At 31.3% G+C, this 19701-nt stretch overlaps 1 protein-coding gene and 1 pseudogene across 1 annotated transcript; one reads left to right on the forward strand and one right to left on the reverse strand.

Moving 5' to 3' along the window:
* The first annotated feature begins 9684 nt into the window (after positions 1–9684).
* Positions 9685–11982, forward strand: LOC139866944 (HVA22-like protein a). The gene is made up of 5 exons (XM_071855247.1): positions 9685–9780; positions 9904–9930; positions 10026–10148; positions 11056–11299; positions 11744–11982. The coding sequence occupies exons 1-5, from the start codon at positions 9707–9709 to the stop codon at positions 11810–11812; spliced, it is 537 nt and encodes a 178-aa protein (XP_071711348.1). The 5' UTR covers positions 9685–9706; the 3' UTR covers positions 11813–11982.
* Positions 11983–12462: 480 nt separating this feature from the next.
* LOC139868086 (1-aminocyclopropane-1-carboxylate oxidase homolog) lies at positions 12463–14045 on the reverse strand (annotated as a pseudogene).
* Between the last annotated feature and the right edge of the window lie 5656 nt (positions 14046–19701).

Here is a 19701-nt window from a genome sequence, read left to right on the forward strand (position 1 = left end):
GAATGCGATCCCTTCCATCCACCACATTGCCCTCTTGGCGAAGAACCTGAAGCACTTACCGGCGAACCTGTTCGAGACACTATTTTCTCTCTCATTTCCAGAGTATCTCGTCACGATAATATACTATCTCAAATTCTGGATCTTATTCATCCGCTCGTCCGAACCGCCAATCATCCCGGTGTAGTAGAAGCAGTCAACGAGCTTCGCGCTCGGGTAGTGGCTTTGGAGAATATGGTGCAAAGGTTACAAGCACCAGCAGCATCACCGGCATCAACAGTACCACCGACAACAACACCAACAGTACCATTACCACCACCAACAACATCCGCATCGCAAACCTCAACTTCACAATCTGTTCCACGAGCATCAACGTCATACGCACCATAGTTACCAAGAAATACCAGCAACAATAACCAATGAAGTATTAACTCATTTTTCCCTGAAGAAATTTTATGTATATTTAATATATATGAATTTTGAAATCAAAATAAATCTTTTCGTACTAAGCTATTACGTGTGAATCTTAACTGGTAGGTACTACTCGGTTAGTTCATATTACTAATATGCAATGACGTACATCCTTCCTTAACAACTTAACCATTATTAACTACAATCTCTGTTTCAACCCAATGAATTCCATTTCATAATAAACCAAGTGTATTAATCAATTACATAATTGATTTTACATTTTCAATTTCGATATACTCGAAACTTTTCAGAAAACATCATCTGTGCCTTGTAAGGTTCACAAAAATTCCACGAGCACCAACATCCTTCACTGAGGAATATCAATAAGAATAAATAATGAAGTATCGATTACATTAGCGAAATACTCCGCAAAGATTATGTAATCTTTAATGTTTTAGAGATTAATCATTTCTAAGTCAAGCCGAAAATTAAATGAGCTTAATATGATATTAATTCATTAAATTTGTGTTACATCTGAAGAAAATATACATACATATATTTTCATAAAGACGGTAATAAAAATTCTTTTGTACAAAGTATTAATTGTGAAATCTTTAACGGGTAGGTGATACCCGGGAAATATATAAGTTCGCAATTAATATGTTACACTGTACATTCTTCAACTTTGATTCAAAAATTATTAACTATGCTCACAGCGATATACAATCGTTTCCATACAAATTCAATTACATATTCTGATATTGACATAGTAGAATCCAAGTCAAGATTTAACAAGTGACATCATTCTTAGATCTCTACATCTTTCAAAGCTATACTTTGACTTCAAAACGGTGAAAGATCCTTTAGCATTGTTATTACCGAAAATAATCTTGCAATTTCTTTTCAAAGTATCCAGTTTTATCACACTTCCAACCAGTCAACTTCAACTTTTCAGATTAAGCCTTATTGTAACCTTGATATATACGTTTTGTTACTGGGGAACCTTTCATGTTCCACCACATTAGCAGTAAATTTACCAAACAACTTTATTAATCCTTGACCTTTCGAAAAATCCTTATACTCATTGAAATCCTATCATGTACTCATCCATATCTTGTAACAATAATTTCCATACCAACCACCGGGAATTAGCAATCAGTATTTTGAATCTCGCAGCATTTTCTACGACAACAGTTATACATATATATATATATATATATATATATATATATATATATATATATATATATATATATATATATATATATGTATATATATAACATCTATCTTCTAGACTTACATACTTCGAATGTGAAGTTTATGAAAAAAACCTCAAACTACGAAACTAGTTCTCCGAATTTTGAAAAAATGCTGATGAAATAGCAAAAACTGTAAACGACTTTAACAGTCGAAAGTTTGATGATAAAGAGTAGTGTGTTGGAAAAGCACAGAAAAAGAGAAGGTTTGGAACTGGAAAACGGGTTGAGCAAAGTATGAAGGAAGCTGTAGACAAATCACAAGGACGAAATCTACCTTCAAAGAATCCAAATGATTTAGTGTCTACTGAAACCATTAGTAAGAACCTTACTTCTTATTCTAAACCTTCACAGACAAATTTTTCGCATCATCCTCTAATATTAGAAATTCTAAGATATCATCGTATCTTCCATTATAAATATCCTCCATATTTCTGAAGATATTTTCATAACTATTCTTATCTAAAATCATTTATCTCTTCACGCTATCTGTGTTACATCATAAAAGAAACTATTTTAGTTTCTAATTTCTGAAAATTTCGAAAAATGGATGTTTTTGAAGTAGTGTTGGGAATTGAAGCATGAGTTAGTATAATATAATGACACTTGATCAACGTGATTATATTACAGTAAGTCATGCTGAGTTTCTAATGGAACGTGATAAAGGTTCACAGATCATACCCTCATCATGAACCATGTTACATAACTCTTTCATTCTATTTAACCTCTAAACATATCAAGAAAATATTTTTCTTGATGATTCGGTCTTTTTCGAGGTATTCAGGTAATTTGACAAGTCAGATTGTGCCATTACCGTTTCTTTCTTAGAACATTAATTATGTTCATTTCAAAATCCATACCTACGAATTTTGGACCATTATTTGCTTGACTTAAAGTCGGGAAGAGAAAACGAAAGCACGAAGCTCCGAAATATAATGGAAAATATAAAGCCCGAAAACAACCCTGAAATTACAAACCGTGTATATCAATGCGTATAGCAATATAAATACACGGGAGAATGAAAAACAATATAACCCCAAGGTAATAGTAGAAGAAAATAACCTCCTCTGGTGGCAGATGAAAAAGAAGAATGAATGATATGATAGCCAAGAAAATATCAAGAATCAGAACTGGATGAAGCATTTTTACAAATCTTTTGTAAGTATGAAATAAGAAAGAAGATAATAGAAGTGGTGAAAATAAATGAAACGGAAGAGGTTAATTTATAGCAAAATATTAGCCATAGCAATCGAGGCAGATTACGCATTTAATCAAAGGAAATCCTAATTTCCTTAAATTCCGAAGAATCAAATCTTATTTAAATTATGAAGATTTTCTATTCCTTAAATTCCGGAAATCAATCGTTACTACATCAAGAGATAAGACGAATCTCTATTCTCCATTTCACTCTATTACGATAACTTCTCTCATACGCTTCGAGTAATCGGATTGTTTTATCCGTATTATTCAATGGTGATAAAATTCTATTTACCAACTCATATTCGTCATGAAAACATTTTTATTGTCAGCCATGACGACCTCACTCAAATTTCGGGACGAAATTTCTTTAACGGGTAGGTACTGTGATGACCCAGAAATTTCTGACCAAATTTAAACTTAATCTTTAACGTTTCCGACACGATAAGCAAAGTCTGTAATGTTGAATCTCAAAATTTTTGAACTATTCAATTACCTTTCGATTGTTCTCAACGATTCACGAACAATTATATGTAAGTAGATACATATATATACCATAACTTGAAAACGTAACAAAGTGTTGAGTATATGATACTGTGCATTAAACTTATTGGTTTGATTATCTGATTGATATATTTAGATACAGAGTTAAAAGATTATGCCAAACGATTGAATTAAAAGATAATTATTGAGTCCCTTAAGGATTATGATATTATTACGGGTCTCTGTTGTAAGGTCCACGTTGATTTGGGAAATCATTCATTCTTAACGGTATTCGGAATAAATCGTAAAGTGTTTGTTTAAATAACGTAATTTGGACACATACAATAATAAGGAATATCAACTGTTGGAATTAGATATATGAATAACTTGCGATATGTATTTTAAAACGTGTTTATTAATATTGAAAATATATATTTAACAATACGATAAAATATAATATTAACTTGGTCATAAAAACGAATTGTTATTATATATATATTAACAAATAGCGAGACGATGATTTATAGAAGTAAATGATCAAAATACTCAAAAGTTTAAGATATACTTTGAGTGGTATAGTTTAGGGAGAATTTAAGGCTATATTTTGACAAAGGTACGTGACACGAAATGTAAAATACAAGTTTTCTCAGCGTACGAAAGGACATTTGAAAAACCGAAACCTGGACATAAGTCGAGTGATGACGTACGACTTATCGGAACAAAAATTACAAGTCAACTATGCATGTGAATTTAATATAATATATAATTAATTATATAAATTAAATATATTATATATATTATATAAAATTATGTCGACAAACAAAAAGTTAAAAGTTTGTGAGCTGGATCAGAGGGCCATGCGATCGCATAGCCTTGAAGCACAAATCCCATGCGATCGCATGGGGTACTTTTTCAGAAAAAGTTCTATAATTTGCGCAGTTTTTGGCTCAATTGAATATATATCTCTTTCTCTAGTATTATTACTCCGTAATATTTATTTAATTTATTTTATTATTATTATTATTATTATTATTATTATTATTATTATTATTATTATTATAATTATTATTATTATTTATATTATTAAGATTAATATTATTATTAATCTTATTATTATTAGTATTATTAATTATGTATTATACATAAAATACTACGACGAGGTCATGAGTGGGTTATTTTCAAAATGGTTTTCAAGCGAGATAGAGCTAAGGAAATTATGGGTTATTGCCAAGGAGGTTATGGGTAATGTTCGGGGGTATATTTATGAATTAAACCTAGTGTTTATCATCTCCGTTACGTCTACGTACTTTCCTACAATATTGAATCTCAATACTGATACGTTGAGATCTACGATTAATTGGTAATCCGAGTTTCGGTCACATTTTGGTGAACAACTTTATATGCTGCTAAGGTGAGTTTCATTTGCTCCCTTTTTAATTGCTTTTGCAATCTATATTTTTGGGCTGAGAATACATGCACTTTATTTTAAACGCAATGGATACAAGTATATACTAAATTCTACACCGAGTTTGAACCGAAAATCCCTTAGCTTTGGTAACTAGTAACTGCCGGTTATAAGAACTGGTGGGCGCGAGTAGTTGTATATGGATCCATAGGGCTTGATATCCCCGTCCGAGCTAGAGCACTAGCCTTTTAACGGACGTATGCTATTTGAGAAGCGTACACGTTGGTTTGCGTGTATTATTAAGATGATTATACAAAGGGTACAAATTATATATACGTTAAGTTTAGTTATCAGGGTGCTCAATCTTGTAGAATATTTTGATAAACGTTTCTGGATGAAACAACTGAAATCTTGTGATCCACTTTTATATACAGATTATGCAAAACACTAAAACTATGAACTCACAAACCTTTGTGTTGACACTTGTTAGCATGTTTATTCTCAGGTTCCCTAGAAGTCTTCCGCTGTTTGCTTACATGTTATACAAGCTATGTGCATGGAGTCTTGCATGCTTTATTTAAGAAAACGTTGCATTCACAAAATCATCACCATGTATCTTATTTTGACTGCATTGTCAACGGAATTACTATTGTAAACTATTATTTACGGTGATTGTCTATATATAGAAATCATCAGATGTCGAGAACCTTTGATTTAAATATTCATTGATGGTGTGCCTTTTCAAAAGAATGCAATGTTTACAAAACGTATCATATAGAGGTCAAATACCTCGCAATGAAATCGATGAATGACGTGTTCCTCCATATGGATTTGGAGCGATCGTCACAACATACAAGATCAAGAAGACAACTTTGCTCTCACTAGCTCTAATGTAAACACAAGGCTCATCTTGGTTTTGAGAAAAATCAAACTCTTTGATTTTCTGATCAAACTTAAGATTCCAGCTCCTGGATGCTTGCTTTAATCCATAAATGGATTTTAGAAGCTTGCATACTTTAGTAGGATGCTTAGGATTCACAAACCCTTCCGGCTGAACCATATATACGTCCTCGCTTAGGTCGCCATTTAGGAAAGCGGTTTTGACATCCATTTGCCATATTTCATAATCATGAAAAGCAGCTATGGCAATAAGTATCCTAATAGATTTAATGCTCGCGACTGGTGAAAAAGTTTCCTCATAATCAATTCCTTGAGTTTGAGTATAACCTTTTGCCACCAACCGAGCCTTAAAAGTATTTACGTTACCGTCCATGTCAGCCTTCTTCTTAAAGTGAAGTTCGCTATGAAAATACTTTTAGGTAAACTAGTGATACTTGTTATCAAATTAAAAATACGCGCATTTATCAAATTGAAAAATAGGCGCAATTTCCAAAATAAGATTAACGGAGCGAAGTTTAGATTGTTTGTAACCAAACGTTAAATTCAATATTTCGCCCATGTTGTCACCTTCTGACGCCTGTAACTAGGCGTCCAGTCTGACGCGCCAGGGGCATCAATAATCTAACGGAAAAAAAAGTTCGCCCCCTGACGCTGGTAACTAGGCGTCAAAAATCTAACATGAATAAAAAGTTCGCCAGGCCACGTGTCGAATTTTGATTGGATGGCGCTTTTGTCTGATTCCAACGGTATTGTTACCCTTTTAATTATTGTTATTATTATTTATTAAATCCGATTCAAATATTTACAATATTAACTCTAATATATATATATATATATATATATATATATATATATATATATATACACACACACACACACACACATACTCATGGTTTCAAAACTCGGTCGAGAGTACTCGCGAAGAAATCAACAGAATGGAGAAAACTAGAAATCGGCCACAAACTCGGTCAAAGCTCGGTCAACCTTGGTCAACGCCGGTCAAACCTGCGAAATATTTATTTTTTTTGTTTCTCACCTTTTCATATTCTTGGGGACTGGAAAATAATATTTGATGGCTGAAATTGAAAGTGAGTGGCCGGAATTTGAGTTAAGGAAGAAAAGTTAAGGAAGAAAAAGTTAAAAATATAAATGAATAGGGTGAGACTACCATATTTTGGCTCAATAAGTTAATAAATTATTACTATAAGCTTAAATATATATGAAATATTTTAAAAAACTAAAAAGTCAACGAAATTCAACATCTGAGTTCTCCACGAGTCGTCGAGAACTCCTCAAAAACCTCCTGCCGAGTTTTCCCTAAGTCGTGAGTTTCACAACCTTGCACATACTCCATCTTTATCATCTCACATTCATCTTTATCTCTAAAAAAACTTTAAACTTCATCTTTATCATCCAAACACTTCAAAATTAACCATGTCTAACCCGAATAAAAGATCACCAAATTCAAACGATTTTAACACTATATGACATACGAAAGTTATTTAGGTGGCAGTTCATCAAATACAAATAATCTAAAACAAATTTCACTCGTTATGCATCAATTTCTTCTCCTTACCTGAACAACAACATCAAATATGGATGGAGCAACAACGAGCTTGGGAAGAAGCTCAAAGAAATCTGCAAAATCGCAACTTTTCAACCCCAATGACTCCGATGACTCAACAACAAACAGTGCTGGAAATTCAAATTCAAACTGTCCCGGAATCTCAAAAACGTCAAAAAGAAAATATAAATAGCACAACGTTGATTAGAATTATGTTTTTGTTTAAATTCGATTTCATATTTATTTTTATGTTATATATACGATGATGAGATTTCAATTCCCCTTTCCCAACCCGAGCTATTTGAGCACGATCCATTTAAGAGGCTAATGTGCCGAGATAAGGCAAAAAAGGAGGCCCGATCCTCCTATCTACTAAGACAATTCGTTCGACTCGTTCATCAAAAGCGGAGGAGGCTTTGGAAGCTATTTCAAAGCATAAGACGACAAGAACAAAAAGTCTTAAAAAAATTAGATAAACACGAGGACCTCCGAACCACTTTAGCGGGTGTTAGCGTTTTAACCTTGAATACTGAAGATCTCATGAACTCGGAGCACAAAGATTATCTTGAAAAACTTCAAAAAATGTACCTCGAAATTTTCAAGCATTTGGTCGATAACCAGCCACAACAAACCGACGATTCATCCGAAAATTACGACCAGCTTAGTGGTTTAATTATTGTATTTTTTATTTTTAAGTACTTTTTATCGAATCTAGTAGTTTAATTATTGTATTATCTTTTTAAGTGTTTTTTTTTAAGAATTTGTTAGTTTTAGATTTTTTTATTTATTTTTATTCTATTGAACATCAAATTATTAGTTTTATAACTTTATTTAAACAATGTATTAATTTTATATAATAAAAATAAAAAAATAAAAAATATGTGGACCATACAATTATTTGACACAAAAGTATTACGTTTTGAATTAATGAAGGTCAAACTCTACATTGCCACGTCACAGACAGTTTTCACTTTTTGACCAAAAAGTACACTATTTGTCTAGTGACGTCACAAGCAGAGTTATGAATAGTCTTATACGTACGTCCCACTTGTATTGTACAACTAATAACTCAAGCTTTTCAATGAAGTTTCTAACGACGCTACAAAGGATTTTCGTTAACATGGACTTTCGTTAACATGTAGTATAGTTAATTTATTTTTTATTTTTTTTAGCGTCGATTTTTTTGCATCAGTAGATCATTTATTTCAACGACCCTCATCATGTGCACGTTACACACGTTTGGGCGGAAACCCGAACCCGATCGACGGTACCCGGGGAACACATCCATTCGGACAGTGGTCCGGGTATAGGTCCGTGAACGAATCCGGTAAAACCTCCTTATAGGGTCAATATATACCACAATTATTGGTGTTCAGTTGGTTCAATTGGTGTTCAATTGGTCCGAGTATAGTTAATCTATAATGACTTTTTTATTGTATTAAGAAAAGTAAAAGGTAAAATAATGACTTTTTCATGGTACTAGGAAAGTAAAAGGTAAAAGGTAGAGGACTTTTCTTGTTCGAGCTATTTAAGATGACAAATAATTCGACCTCATATTCTAATGTACATAGCCCAACAGGATTAATGTCTGGCCGTTTTCAACTCATCCCTCACTTTTTCATTGTACTTTATTTGATAATTAAGTTTAATTTACTTATTTAATTGTACAATGATATACTCCATATTTATGTATATTTATGTGCTTTATGGCTGCGTTTGATAAAACTGAATAATTTAGTACTGAATGATTCATATTTCGAATGATTCAAAGTCTCTGATTAAACTTGGTTCCAAAAATACGTTGTTTGTTAATTATTTTGAATGAACGATATAATTTGAGTAAAAACACTTTATTAACGTGTTACATGAATAAAAAAATTCAATATAAAAAAAATTTATTAACGTGTTACATGAATAAAAGATTCAATATAATTGTATGTTAAGTGTACTGAATATGATTTAAGTATGATATAACATAAAATTTAGGTGTGTTGAATAGTTAAGAGATTGTTTTAACCCTAAATAATTTAACAATGTTGAATCATTTAACATAATATACGTAAAAAAAATTAGAGTAGCCCTTCAATTAATTAAAAGATAAAAAAAATTAGATAAAAAAGGGACAAAAAAATTAAAAAAAAAATAAGAAAATATCCATACACCACTAAATATTCCTTTGATATAATACTGCCTATGTATATGTATGTAATTGTGTATGAATAATTTTGGTGGTATAGAATCTATCACACCCTAATTTTAAGACAACACCCCTTCGTAGAAAGTTCCCTTTTATGTTTTATGTGGGCTTCTTTTAACAATCATCAAACCTAACCAAACCCTCTTTGTCTCTTTTACATCCCCACCTCCACTAACAGAACCTCACTCCTATTTTTTTTTTTTTTTTTCTTTCTTTCTTTCTTTCTTTCTTTCTTTCTATAAACACCAACAAATCAATCGGTTGCTTCGTGTTTTTTCTTTTTTGAGATTAAAACGATGGGATCTGGATCTGGATCTGGAGCTGGAAATTTACTCAAACTCATTGCACAAAATTTCGACATTCTTGCCGGGTTTTATTCTTTTTCCTTTCTCTTAAATTAGGGTTTATAATAATTTTATCTTTACTGTGTTTTCTTTGCATATGCTAATTCATTGTAAGTAAACTGATTTAGTTTGTGTAATTTGTGTTGCAGCCCAGTGGTTAGCTTAGCTTATCCTCTGTAAGTTTGATTTTTAACAATCTGTTTTTCCATATAATTCAGCTTTATGGTTTCATCATTAAATTATTTGTTTCGTTTTTTGGTTTAAATAATAGATATGCGTCGATCAGGGCGATTGAGACTAAATCTCCAATTGATGATCAACAATGGCTTACTTATTGGGTTTTGTATTCTATGATTACTCTATTTGAGCTGACCTTTGCTAAGCTCATTGAATGGTAATTATATTTATAATGCTGTTTGATTTATATTCAATTTATTGTTTTGAATAAACTCAAAATATATCATATCTATCTATCTATCTATCTATCCATATGCTATATTCCCCTGAGTTTTGGTGTTAACCTAATTATGTGTGTTTGGAGGGGTCATTGGGTAAGAAATTTTTTATTCGAAGGTTTTATTAGTGAAACTTGCAATAAAGTGAATCTTATTATGATGAAAAAATTAAAAAATTTTAGAAAGGCAACTCACACACCTGGACACGAATTTTTTTTTTTGCAATTGTATAAATATTGTTGTCCCTGGGACTCGAACCGATAGCTTATGGTTAGAAGGGCACATTGGGTCAATCGCACTTTAGTGACAAATCTATATTTCCAATTAGTTTTATGGTGACTGTTTATCAAGGTTGGAGAACTCGGAACTCGGGAGAACTCGGTCGGAAATTTTTGGGGGTTCTCGGCAACTTATGGAGAACTCGGATGTTGACTTACGTTGACTTTTTAGTTTTTAATATAAATAATATATGTTCTAATATAAATTATAATAGACTTTGACCAATTTGCCGAGTTTTTGACTGAATTTCAGAATTTTTGACCGAGTTGCCGAGTTTTTGACTAAGTTCCCGAGTTACCAAGTTGGCCGAGTTGACCGAGAAACTCAGCCGTTGACTGAGTAATTGACCGAGTTGGGCACCGTGAACTCGGCTGGTGCTCTAACTGAGAACTCCCCGAGTTGGCCGAGTTTTATAACACTGTTGTTTATACACAAATTATTACTTGAAAAGATGTAAACTTTACTTGAAAGTTGGAAAGTCAAAAGATGTGTACTAGTTTTTTTTTGCAAGCTCGAAAGAATTATTTTTTTAGAGTTTGATGGGAGTTTTTTGTCTTTACTTATTAGGATTCCGTTCTGGTCATATGCGAAGCTGCTCGTAACCTGCTGGTTGGTTATACCGTATTTTAGTGGTGCTGCGTATGTTTACGAGCAATACGTTAGACCATTTTACACTGGAAAACAGACTATTAACATTTGGTATGTCCCTAGAAAGAAAGACGTATTCAGTAAACCAGATGACATCTTAATTGCTGCCGAGAAATATATTCAGGAACATGGACCAGATGCTTTTCAAGAAATCATTCATCGTGTATGCCATCTCCCCCTTTTATTCTCATATACTGGCCCTTAGGGCTAAGATATATCCATGACCCGCCTGCGACCTGTTTACGGGTTCAATATTTTACCCGAGCTGCACCCACGGGTGATTTTTTTTAAATTACCCGCCCATCGCGGCACGGATACTGCGGTCTGCGAGTCACGGGTTTTTTCGCCCATTGTCATACCTGTAATGAATATTCTTACAACGATAATCTAAATATTAAAACAGAACTTTTTACGTGATCGGGTGTATGCAAGAAATATCAACTTCACTACGTCTTTCAACACGCTTCCCTTGTAGCTAAATTCGTAGAGTTGGCTATTTGACCCGTTTGAGAGAAAAAAATACAACCCAAGTTGACCGATTTACAAAGTAGATGTAAATGGGTCAAAATTGCCACCATCAAATTGACAATCTCTTTGTTTCATGCAGTCTGATAGGGATATCAGGTACAGAGGTAGCAGCAGCAGCATCTTCTCCGAAGATGACTACAGATATTGAGGTTTGTGGTGCTTGTTTTCGTGTATCGCCTTTAAATTCGGATATTATCCATGTTGTAGGTTTCTAAATGTGATCTAAACACTATTTGCTTCGTGTAAATCAGGTTGTCTTTTGCGTATATATATTATATATATCTCTTAATAACAACTAGCAAGCAAATAGATTTACAGTGGGTTGATTGTTATCTATATATCTATTTATACTTTATTTTTCGTACTTTAAATTATATTATATACTTTTTTAACGACCATGCTCGGTGGCGGATCCAGGAATCTGTGACATCGAGGGCAAAATAAAATAATCCAAAATTTTAGGCTTTTGTGGTGGGGAGAAAATAAAATAATCTAAAATTTTAGGCTTAAAATTTGCCGGTCCACTGGGGGCACATGCCTACCATGCTACCGATTGGGATTTCGATCTGTTATTGCATATATTGAGTACTAATAAGTAATGATATATATGTCTAAAATATAACACTCTTATTCCAATATAAGATTAATGATGATCATAGTCTCAATCATAAAAATTTTGTTTCCCAAAAACAAACCAAATGTCTTGTTCATACTTGTTATAATAGCTAACTTTAGAATGTAATAGACAAATTCAAGTATCAGAAACAAGCAAACTTGATTACTTTGCTTCGTGGATTACTAAATTTCGCAGTTTGTGATTCGAATGATTTCTTCGGGTGTTGATGGTGGGTGAGTTTTGTTTTTCAACCTCAAAGCCTGACAGTCTTTGTAGTAGAATCCTTTGTACTTAGGTTAGATTCTGATTTCACTAGTGAAAAATGGCAATGGTTCAACCCACTCATCTCCTTGCAAAGTATACAAGAACACGAATGAATGCCGGCTTCTTTCCTTCGGTCTCACAACCCTATGTGTCGTGCTTTTAAACTTCTTGTTGCTCAACACCTACAGATTTCGATCACCATTGTAATCATAACATGATATCTTCAATGTTAGCACTAGGCCTAAAAAGTTGACCTAACGTCACACACCAATCAATTAAAACGGATAAATAGTAAAGTTTTTCATGTTCAAGCTACCCATAAAGAGCGAGTATTTTTTCACTAATGTAAGTGACATAACTGGTTATCTCGTGTTCGTTTCTAACCCTTTCCCTGATCAACCCAATATATGGGGCTAGTGAGGTTTGGATCTGGGTTATATTTCTGTTATAGATATTTGAACCTAAGATCTCCCGTGAGAACATCAAGACTTTAACCGCTATGTTATTTTGAGATGATTACACTAGCCAGTCAAAATTGACTGAAAATGGAGATATTATAAAATGATTGTCACGTGACGTTTTTTTAGGTCTAAATTTCATTTCTAGATCATATAATGCGTACTTGTCGTTAAAGTGTTTTAAATATGTTACCTGAATAACATCACTTAAGTTGACAACTAATGTGCCTTTGGAAGGAATAACTGGAATTTATTCACCATTTTTGCACACTTCTAAACCTCCAATGTCTTTTTGGAGCACCATTGTGAACATATTTGCGTCTTCGTGTTCAATGATGCCTACATTCTCGATTTCGGTAGTAGGAAGATACCGCATTGCAAGCATGAAATCCCAACTTCGATCGTTGTATTCTTTGAGGAAATTGAGAGGGAGACCTAGACACTCATTTATTATGTCCTCTAATATATATGTCCAGTCTTCACAAAATACTTGAATATCTCTTCTAACGTTTTCCTTCATATTAAATAAAAAAAATAAAAATAAAAATAAACTTATACAAGCTGTCTAAAGTTGTATAATCAAGTTGTGTAATTTCAATAGTTAATAAAACAGAGATATTTACGGAGTATGTTTTATGTTGTATAGTAGAACACTTAAAGAACATGTTTAATTGTGTATGAATAAAATTTAATTTTGTACGAATCATCATCCTTTTTATTTACTATTCGAATAGGTTTCCTTAAATATAATCTTGAGATTTAGTCAAATATACCTTGAATATAAGGGTAAATTGATACTTATTAAAGAGAATTTAAAATTTAATTAAATAAAATATGTGAAGGGTTGTCATTAAGAGATTAAGATGTGATGACCCGGGAATTTCCGATCAAATTTAAACATAATCTTTATATATTTCCGACATGATAAGCAAAGTCTATTAAATTGAATTTCAAAATTTTTGAACTATTTCATATATTCAATTGACCTTCGACTATTCCCGACGATTCACGAACATTTCGAGTAAATGAATATGTAAATACATTTATGTAAATATGAATATAAGAATACATATGGTATTTGGAATAAATAGGATACACTTTAATTAATTAGAAATAAAAATGTAAAATAATAAACAAAATTTAAGTACAATTAAAAAGAATATACACAAACTTATATATGATATCATTATCTATATGTATATTTATGATTCAATATCCAATAAATGTTATCATAGGATATATAATATAATTATTAAGATATTACATAGCTAATAAGATATAATATCAATATATTAAACTTAGTTGCAAATAAAAACACAATTACTATATTACTTTCAAAATTAATAGTAATATCTGTATTGATAATATTATTATACCTGTTATAAAATATCTAGATTGGATGTTAATTTTATTATTATTATATTTCTTGTATAGTAATATTTTATGCTATAAATAGACATGTATGGTAGCCATTTAAGGTGCACCATTTTCTCTTGAAATATCAATATCAATATTTCTTCTCTCCTTCTTCTCTCTTTTTCTCTCTTTGTTCTTATAACCATTAAAGGTAGTTATAAGCCTACTGAATTATAACACGTTATCAGCACGAAAAGCTTAGTGTAATTAAAAGATATCTCAAACGATCACGAATCACTAATCAAGGTATGAAATTATTAATAATTTTCAGACTCGAATATATCAAATTTTGGACTACTAACATTTATATTTATGTTATTTAAGTTATATATGGTCGGTTATACCACCTGAATTATATTTCTGTAATCTAACTTTTACTAACTTCACTAACATTTATATTTATGTTATTTAAGTTATATATGGTCGGTTATACCACCTGAATTATATTTTCTGTAATCTAACTCTTATTAACTTCACTAACATTTATATTTATGTTAATAAGACCTCATGATTGTACGCAACACGTCATTTGACAACACGGTACTTTATGTACGCAACACGTCATTTGACAACACGGTACCATGGGTCGAGATTAATTCCGATCAATACGAATACGACGGGGTCTTTATATGTTATCTAACATTTATGATTACTTATGCAATTAATCATTATTTATTTCATGCATACTAATGTTTATTCTTAAATTTATAATTTTAAAAGTTAAAATAAAAAAAATAGTTTGTATTTTTATTAAAAGTAAATCTTAAAAGTTAAAATAAGAAAAAGTAGTTTGTACTTTTATTAAAAGTAAATCTTAAAAGTTAAAATACAAAAAGTAGTTTGTATTTTTATTAAAAGTAAATCTTAAAAGTTAAAATAAGAAAAAGTAGTTTGTATTTTTATTAAAAGTATATCTTAAAAGTTAAAGTAAGAAAAAAAAAGGGATGGTAAAATGGAATAGTTTTTTGTCAAAAATGAAGTATTGAAAATGAAGTGGTCTCCTTCTATAACTAAAAAAAATATATACTTTTATCAAATGAATTTTTTTGTGGCCGACAATTTCAAACACGAGTCCGTGTTTAGTTTATCAAGAATATCTCTTGCTTTGGTGAAAGGTCACGATCACGATATCAGGCGTTGTGAAAGAATTAAAAAATTGGTCAAGTGGCCTTTTTAAAAACTAGAAAAAAAAATTTAAACAAAAAGTTTTTTTTATATATTTATAATTTACGGGTAACGTAAAAAAAAGGAAGTTTTTTTTTAAAAAAAAAATAAAGAAAGTGTTTAAATGAGTTTTACAGAAAGGGGGAAAGCAAAGTAAAAAAAAACTTTTTTCCAAACAAAGGTAAATGAAAGTAGGACTTAATACAAGAAAAAAGTAAACATCTCCTAGACGTGATAAAATCTATCAATGATAAGTATTAGACTTGATGAGCTAAATGTGACAAAAATGTTTCAACATGTCTTATGTTAATTTTCTAAAATAAGTTATTATTATTCCGAGTTTAACACATATACATATGTTAATTAAAAACAACCTTTTTGTTCTTATGTAGTGTTGGGTTGCAATTTTGGTTGTATGCCATAATTCCATCCAGTAGAGTGACAATAGAAAACTTTTGATGATAATCAATAAAAAACTTTTTTCCAAACTTGTCAAATGTTTTGTTAAAAACGTGACCGTTGAAAAAAGGAGGTTGAATAATAAAACTTAAAAAACAAATTATTTTTTTAAGAGTGTGCATCAAAATGGCCCGTTTAATAATGAGGAGTAAAAATATAGTCAAATTGTTTCAACGAACAAGGGTTCAATTGGATGTCTCTTAAAAAAAATCCGCGGGTACGGGTGATGGATCCAATGGATCCGCATCCACGACCCGCGGGTGCTATCCCTAATTGTGACAAGTACAAATCAACTAAAAGTCTAAAAAATAAATGCTCTTATAGGGACCAAATGTTCACAATAATTGCCTAAGCTAGATATGAAACAAATAGTTCATAAAAAAAAAAAAAGTCGTTGTGCGTTTTCGGGATGATAGCCGAAATACACTTACAAAAGTAGGTCAGCCGTCAATTCTTTATGGCCATATCAACGTAGATCAATAAAATCATTTATGGTTTTGATAAAAGATTAATTAAAAATTAATTGTTTTTTGGTCTTGGATTCTCGGTAACAAAAGCAAAGGTTGTTTTTGGTTGCCACAACAAACAAGAGAGAGGTTGTTGACTTTTGTTGTTAAACATGGCACAAGTGAACAATAACAATAGATTATTGTTTTTGAAAAGAATAATGATGCGTTAATTTTATTGTATAAAATAAAATTAAAGAAAATGGTTTTCATTGATGACTATGAACAAACGCAAACAAAGTGTTTGTGGTATTTGGTGATTAAAAAAAAGTGCATCTAAAGCTTCTACTGAAAATAATATGCATCTAAAGCTTTTACTGAAAATTAATGTGCAAGGTACAACGTATAACTATATGGTCAAATTCATTTGAGCCTTCGGAGTCACAAGTATATGATGTATATATATATTACTCAATTAACAAAATAGTAAATCTAAATTAATTCATATGAATAGTAAAACTAAATTAATTAATTTACTATTCACATAAAAAAGCGCATATGATAAAAAGCGCATCGCATATGATAAGCGCATATGATAAAAAGCGAATATGATGAAAAGCACAACGCATATGATGAAAATCGCATATGATTAAAAGCGCATATGGTGAAAAACACAGCGCATATGATTAAAAGCGTATATGGTGAAAAGGATATATGATAAAAAAAAAACACATATGGTGATTTATAAAAAAAAAAAAAAAACACATATGGTGATTAATGGAAAGCACATATGGTGATTAATGAAAAGTATATTGTGAAAAAGAATCACAAATGTTTCTTGAAAGAATTCAAGGTAAGATATATGAACCAATTCATCCATCATGTGAACCATTTTGATATTTCATGGTTCTAATAGACGCATCTAGCGGATGGTCTCATATTTGTATGTTATCAAGCCGTAATATGGCATTTGCAAAGTTTCTTGCACAAATTATTAAATTGAGAACACATTATTCTGATTACACCATTAAAAGGATGAGACTTGATAATGCCGGTGAGTTAACATCTCAAGCATTTAATGATCATTATATATCTACAGGGATTGTTGTTGAACATCCAGTTGCTCATGTGCATACACAAAATTGGTTTAGCTGAATCAATAGATAAACGCTTACAGCTAATAACTAGACAATTGATAATGAGTACAAATCTCTCAATATTTATATGTGGACATGTAAATTTACATGCTGCGACATTAATTCGCATTATACCATGTGGAAGTCGTAAATATTTTCACTTAATACTTGATTTTGGCTAAGAACCAAATATTTTCTACCTTAAAACATTGGTTGTGCAGTGTATGTTCCAATTGTATCACCACAACACAATAAAATGGTTCTTCAAAGAAAGATGATAATATATTTTGGATATAAACATCTTCAATCATAAGATATATTGAACCCATGATGGGTGATGTTTTTACAGCACGTTTTGCTGATTGTCATTTTAATAAAACATTGTTCCCTAGATTAGGGGGAGAAATAAAAATAAAAAATAAAATGATGCTTCATGATGTGAACATCAATTAAGGTATATTGAACTCGCACAAAAGAATGTGAAACGAAAGTTCAAAAATAATGCATATGCAAGAACTTGCAAATTAATTACTTTATGCATTTACAGATATAAAAAAAGTGACTAAATCATATATACCGGCGATAAATGCTCCAGCTCGAACTGAAATTCCAAAAGCTGGTAATAATGTCACTGTTGAGTCTTTGCCACGCATCAAACGTGGAAGATCAATTGGTTCCGAAGATAAAAATCCTCGAAAAAGAAAATCAGCTGATAATGAGGTAAGAGAAAGTGTTCAAGAAGAACCACAAATCAATATTCCTTCTGCAGAGGATATTGATAAATGTAAATACTAAAATTGCGATAAATTATGCAATATTATGGAACCGAAATGAAACTAAAATCTCTATGAGATATTTTCATATAATGTTACAATGACATCATGAATAAAGATGATGATCTGGAACTAAAATCTGTCATTGAATATACAAAATGGACATGATTGAGCTCAATGGAAAGGAGCAATAAGAGCTGAATTAGAATCGCTCGATAAAAGAAAAGTTTTCGGATCAATCGTTATCACTTTTAAAGATGTGAAACGTATGGGATACAAATGAATTTTTATCCGAAAAGAAATGTGCAAATGAAGTTACAAGGCAAAACTAGACTTGTAACTCAATATTTCCCACAAAGACCAGAAATGAATTAGGAGGAAAAATTATCCTCCTGTAATGGATACAATTACTTATTAGATACTTAATCAACCTGGTAGTTATTTAAATGCATCTCATGAATGTTGTTACTACTTATCTGTATGGATCACTTAATAGTGATATATATGAATATACCTAAAGGGTTAAGGTATCATAAGCATCTAATGTAAAACCCAAGGGAATATATTCCATTAAATCACAAAGATTTCTAAGTGGGTTTATACAAACGGGACGTATGTGGTATAACCGATTAAATGACTACTTGATAAAAAAAAAGGGTATAAATATAAACTTATTTTGCACGTATGTTTTATAAAAACAATGTTCGGATATGAGATCGTAGTTGTTTATGTCAATGTTCTTAACATCATATGAACAAATAAAGAGATCTATGAAATCATTCAACTTCTAAAGAATTATTTTGAAATGAAAGATCTTGAAAAAACCAAGTATTACCTTGGATTGCAAATTGAGCATATGCCTAATGGTTTACTTGTACATCAAACAACTTATACCGAAAAGATTTTAAAACATTTTTTTTAAAGACAAACTCATTGTTGTTAGATCACTCAATATTGACACTGATCTATTTCATCCCTGCGAAGATCATGAAAATTTTAACAGATCGGAAGTTCTATATTTTAGTGCAATTGAGGTTCTTATGTATCTTATAGATTATACAAGATCTGACATTTCTTTTGCAGTTAATTTGTTGACAAGGTTCAGCTCAGCCCCTACCAAAAGACATTGGAATGGGATCAAACAAATAGTTTGATACCTTCGGGGAACTACTGATTTATAATTATTTTATTCTAACAACTCGAAACAAGATTTGTTTGGTTATACAGATGCAGATTATTTATCCGATCTACATAAAGCTAAATCTCAAACTGGATATGTATTCCTAAATGGAGGCACCGCAATAT

This window comes from Rutidosis leptorrhynchoides, chromosome 9 (genome assembly GCF_046630445.1).
Source record: "Rutidosis leptorrhynchoides isolate AG116_Rl617_1_P2 chromosome 9, CSIRO_AGI_Rlap_v1, whole genome shotgun sequence".
Taxonomy (NCBI): domain Eukaryota; kingdom Viridiplantae; phylum Streptophyta; class Magnoliopsida; order Asterales; family Asteraceae; genus Rutidosis; species Rutidosis leptorrhynchoides.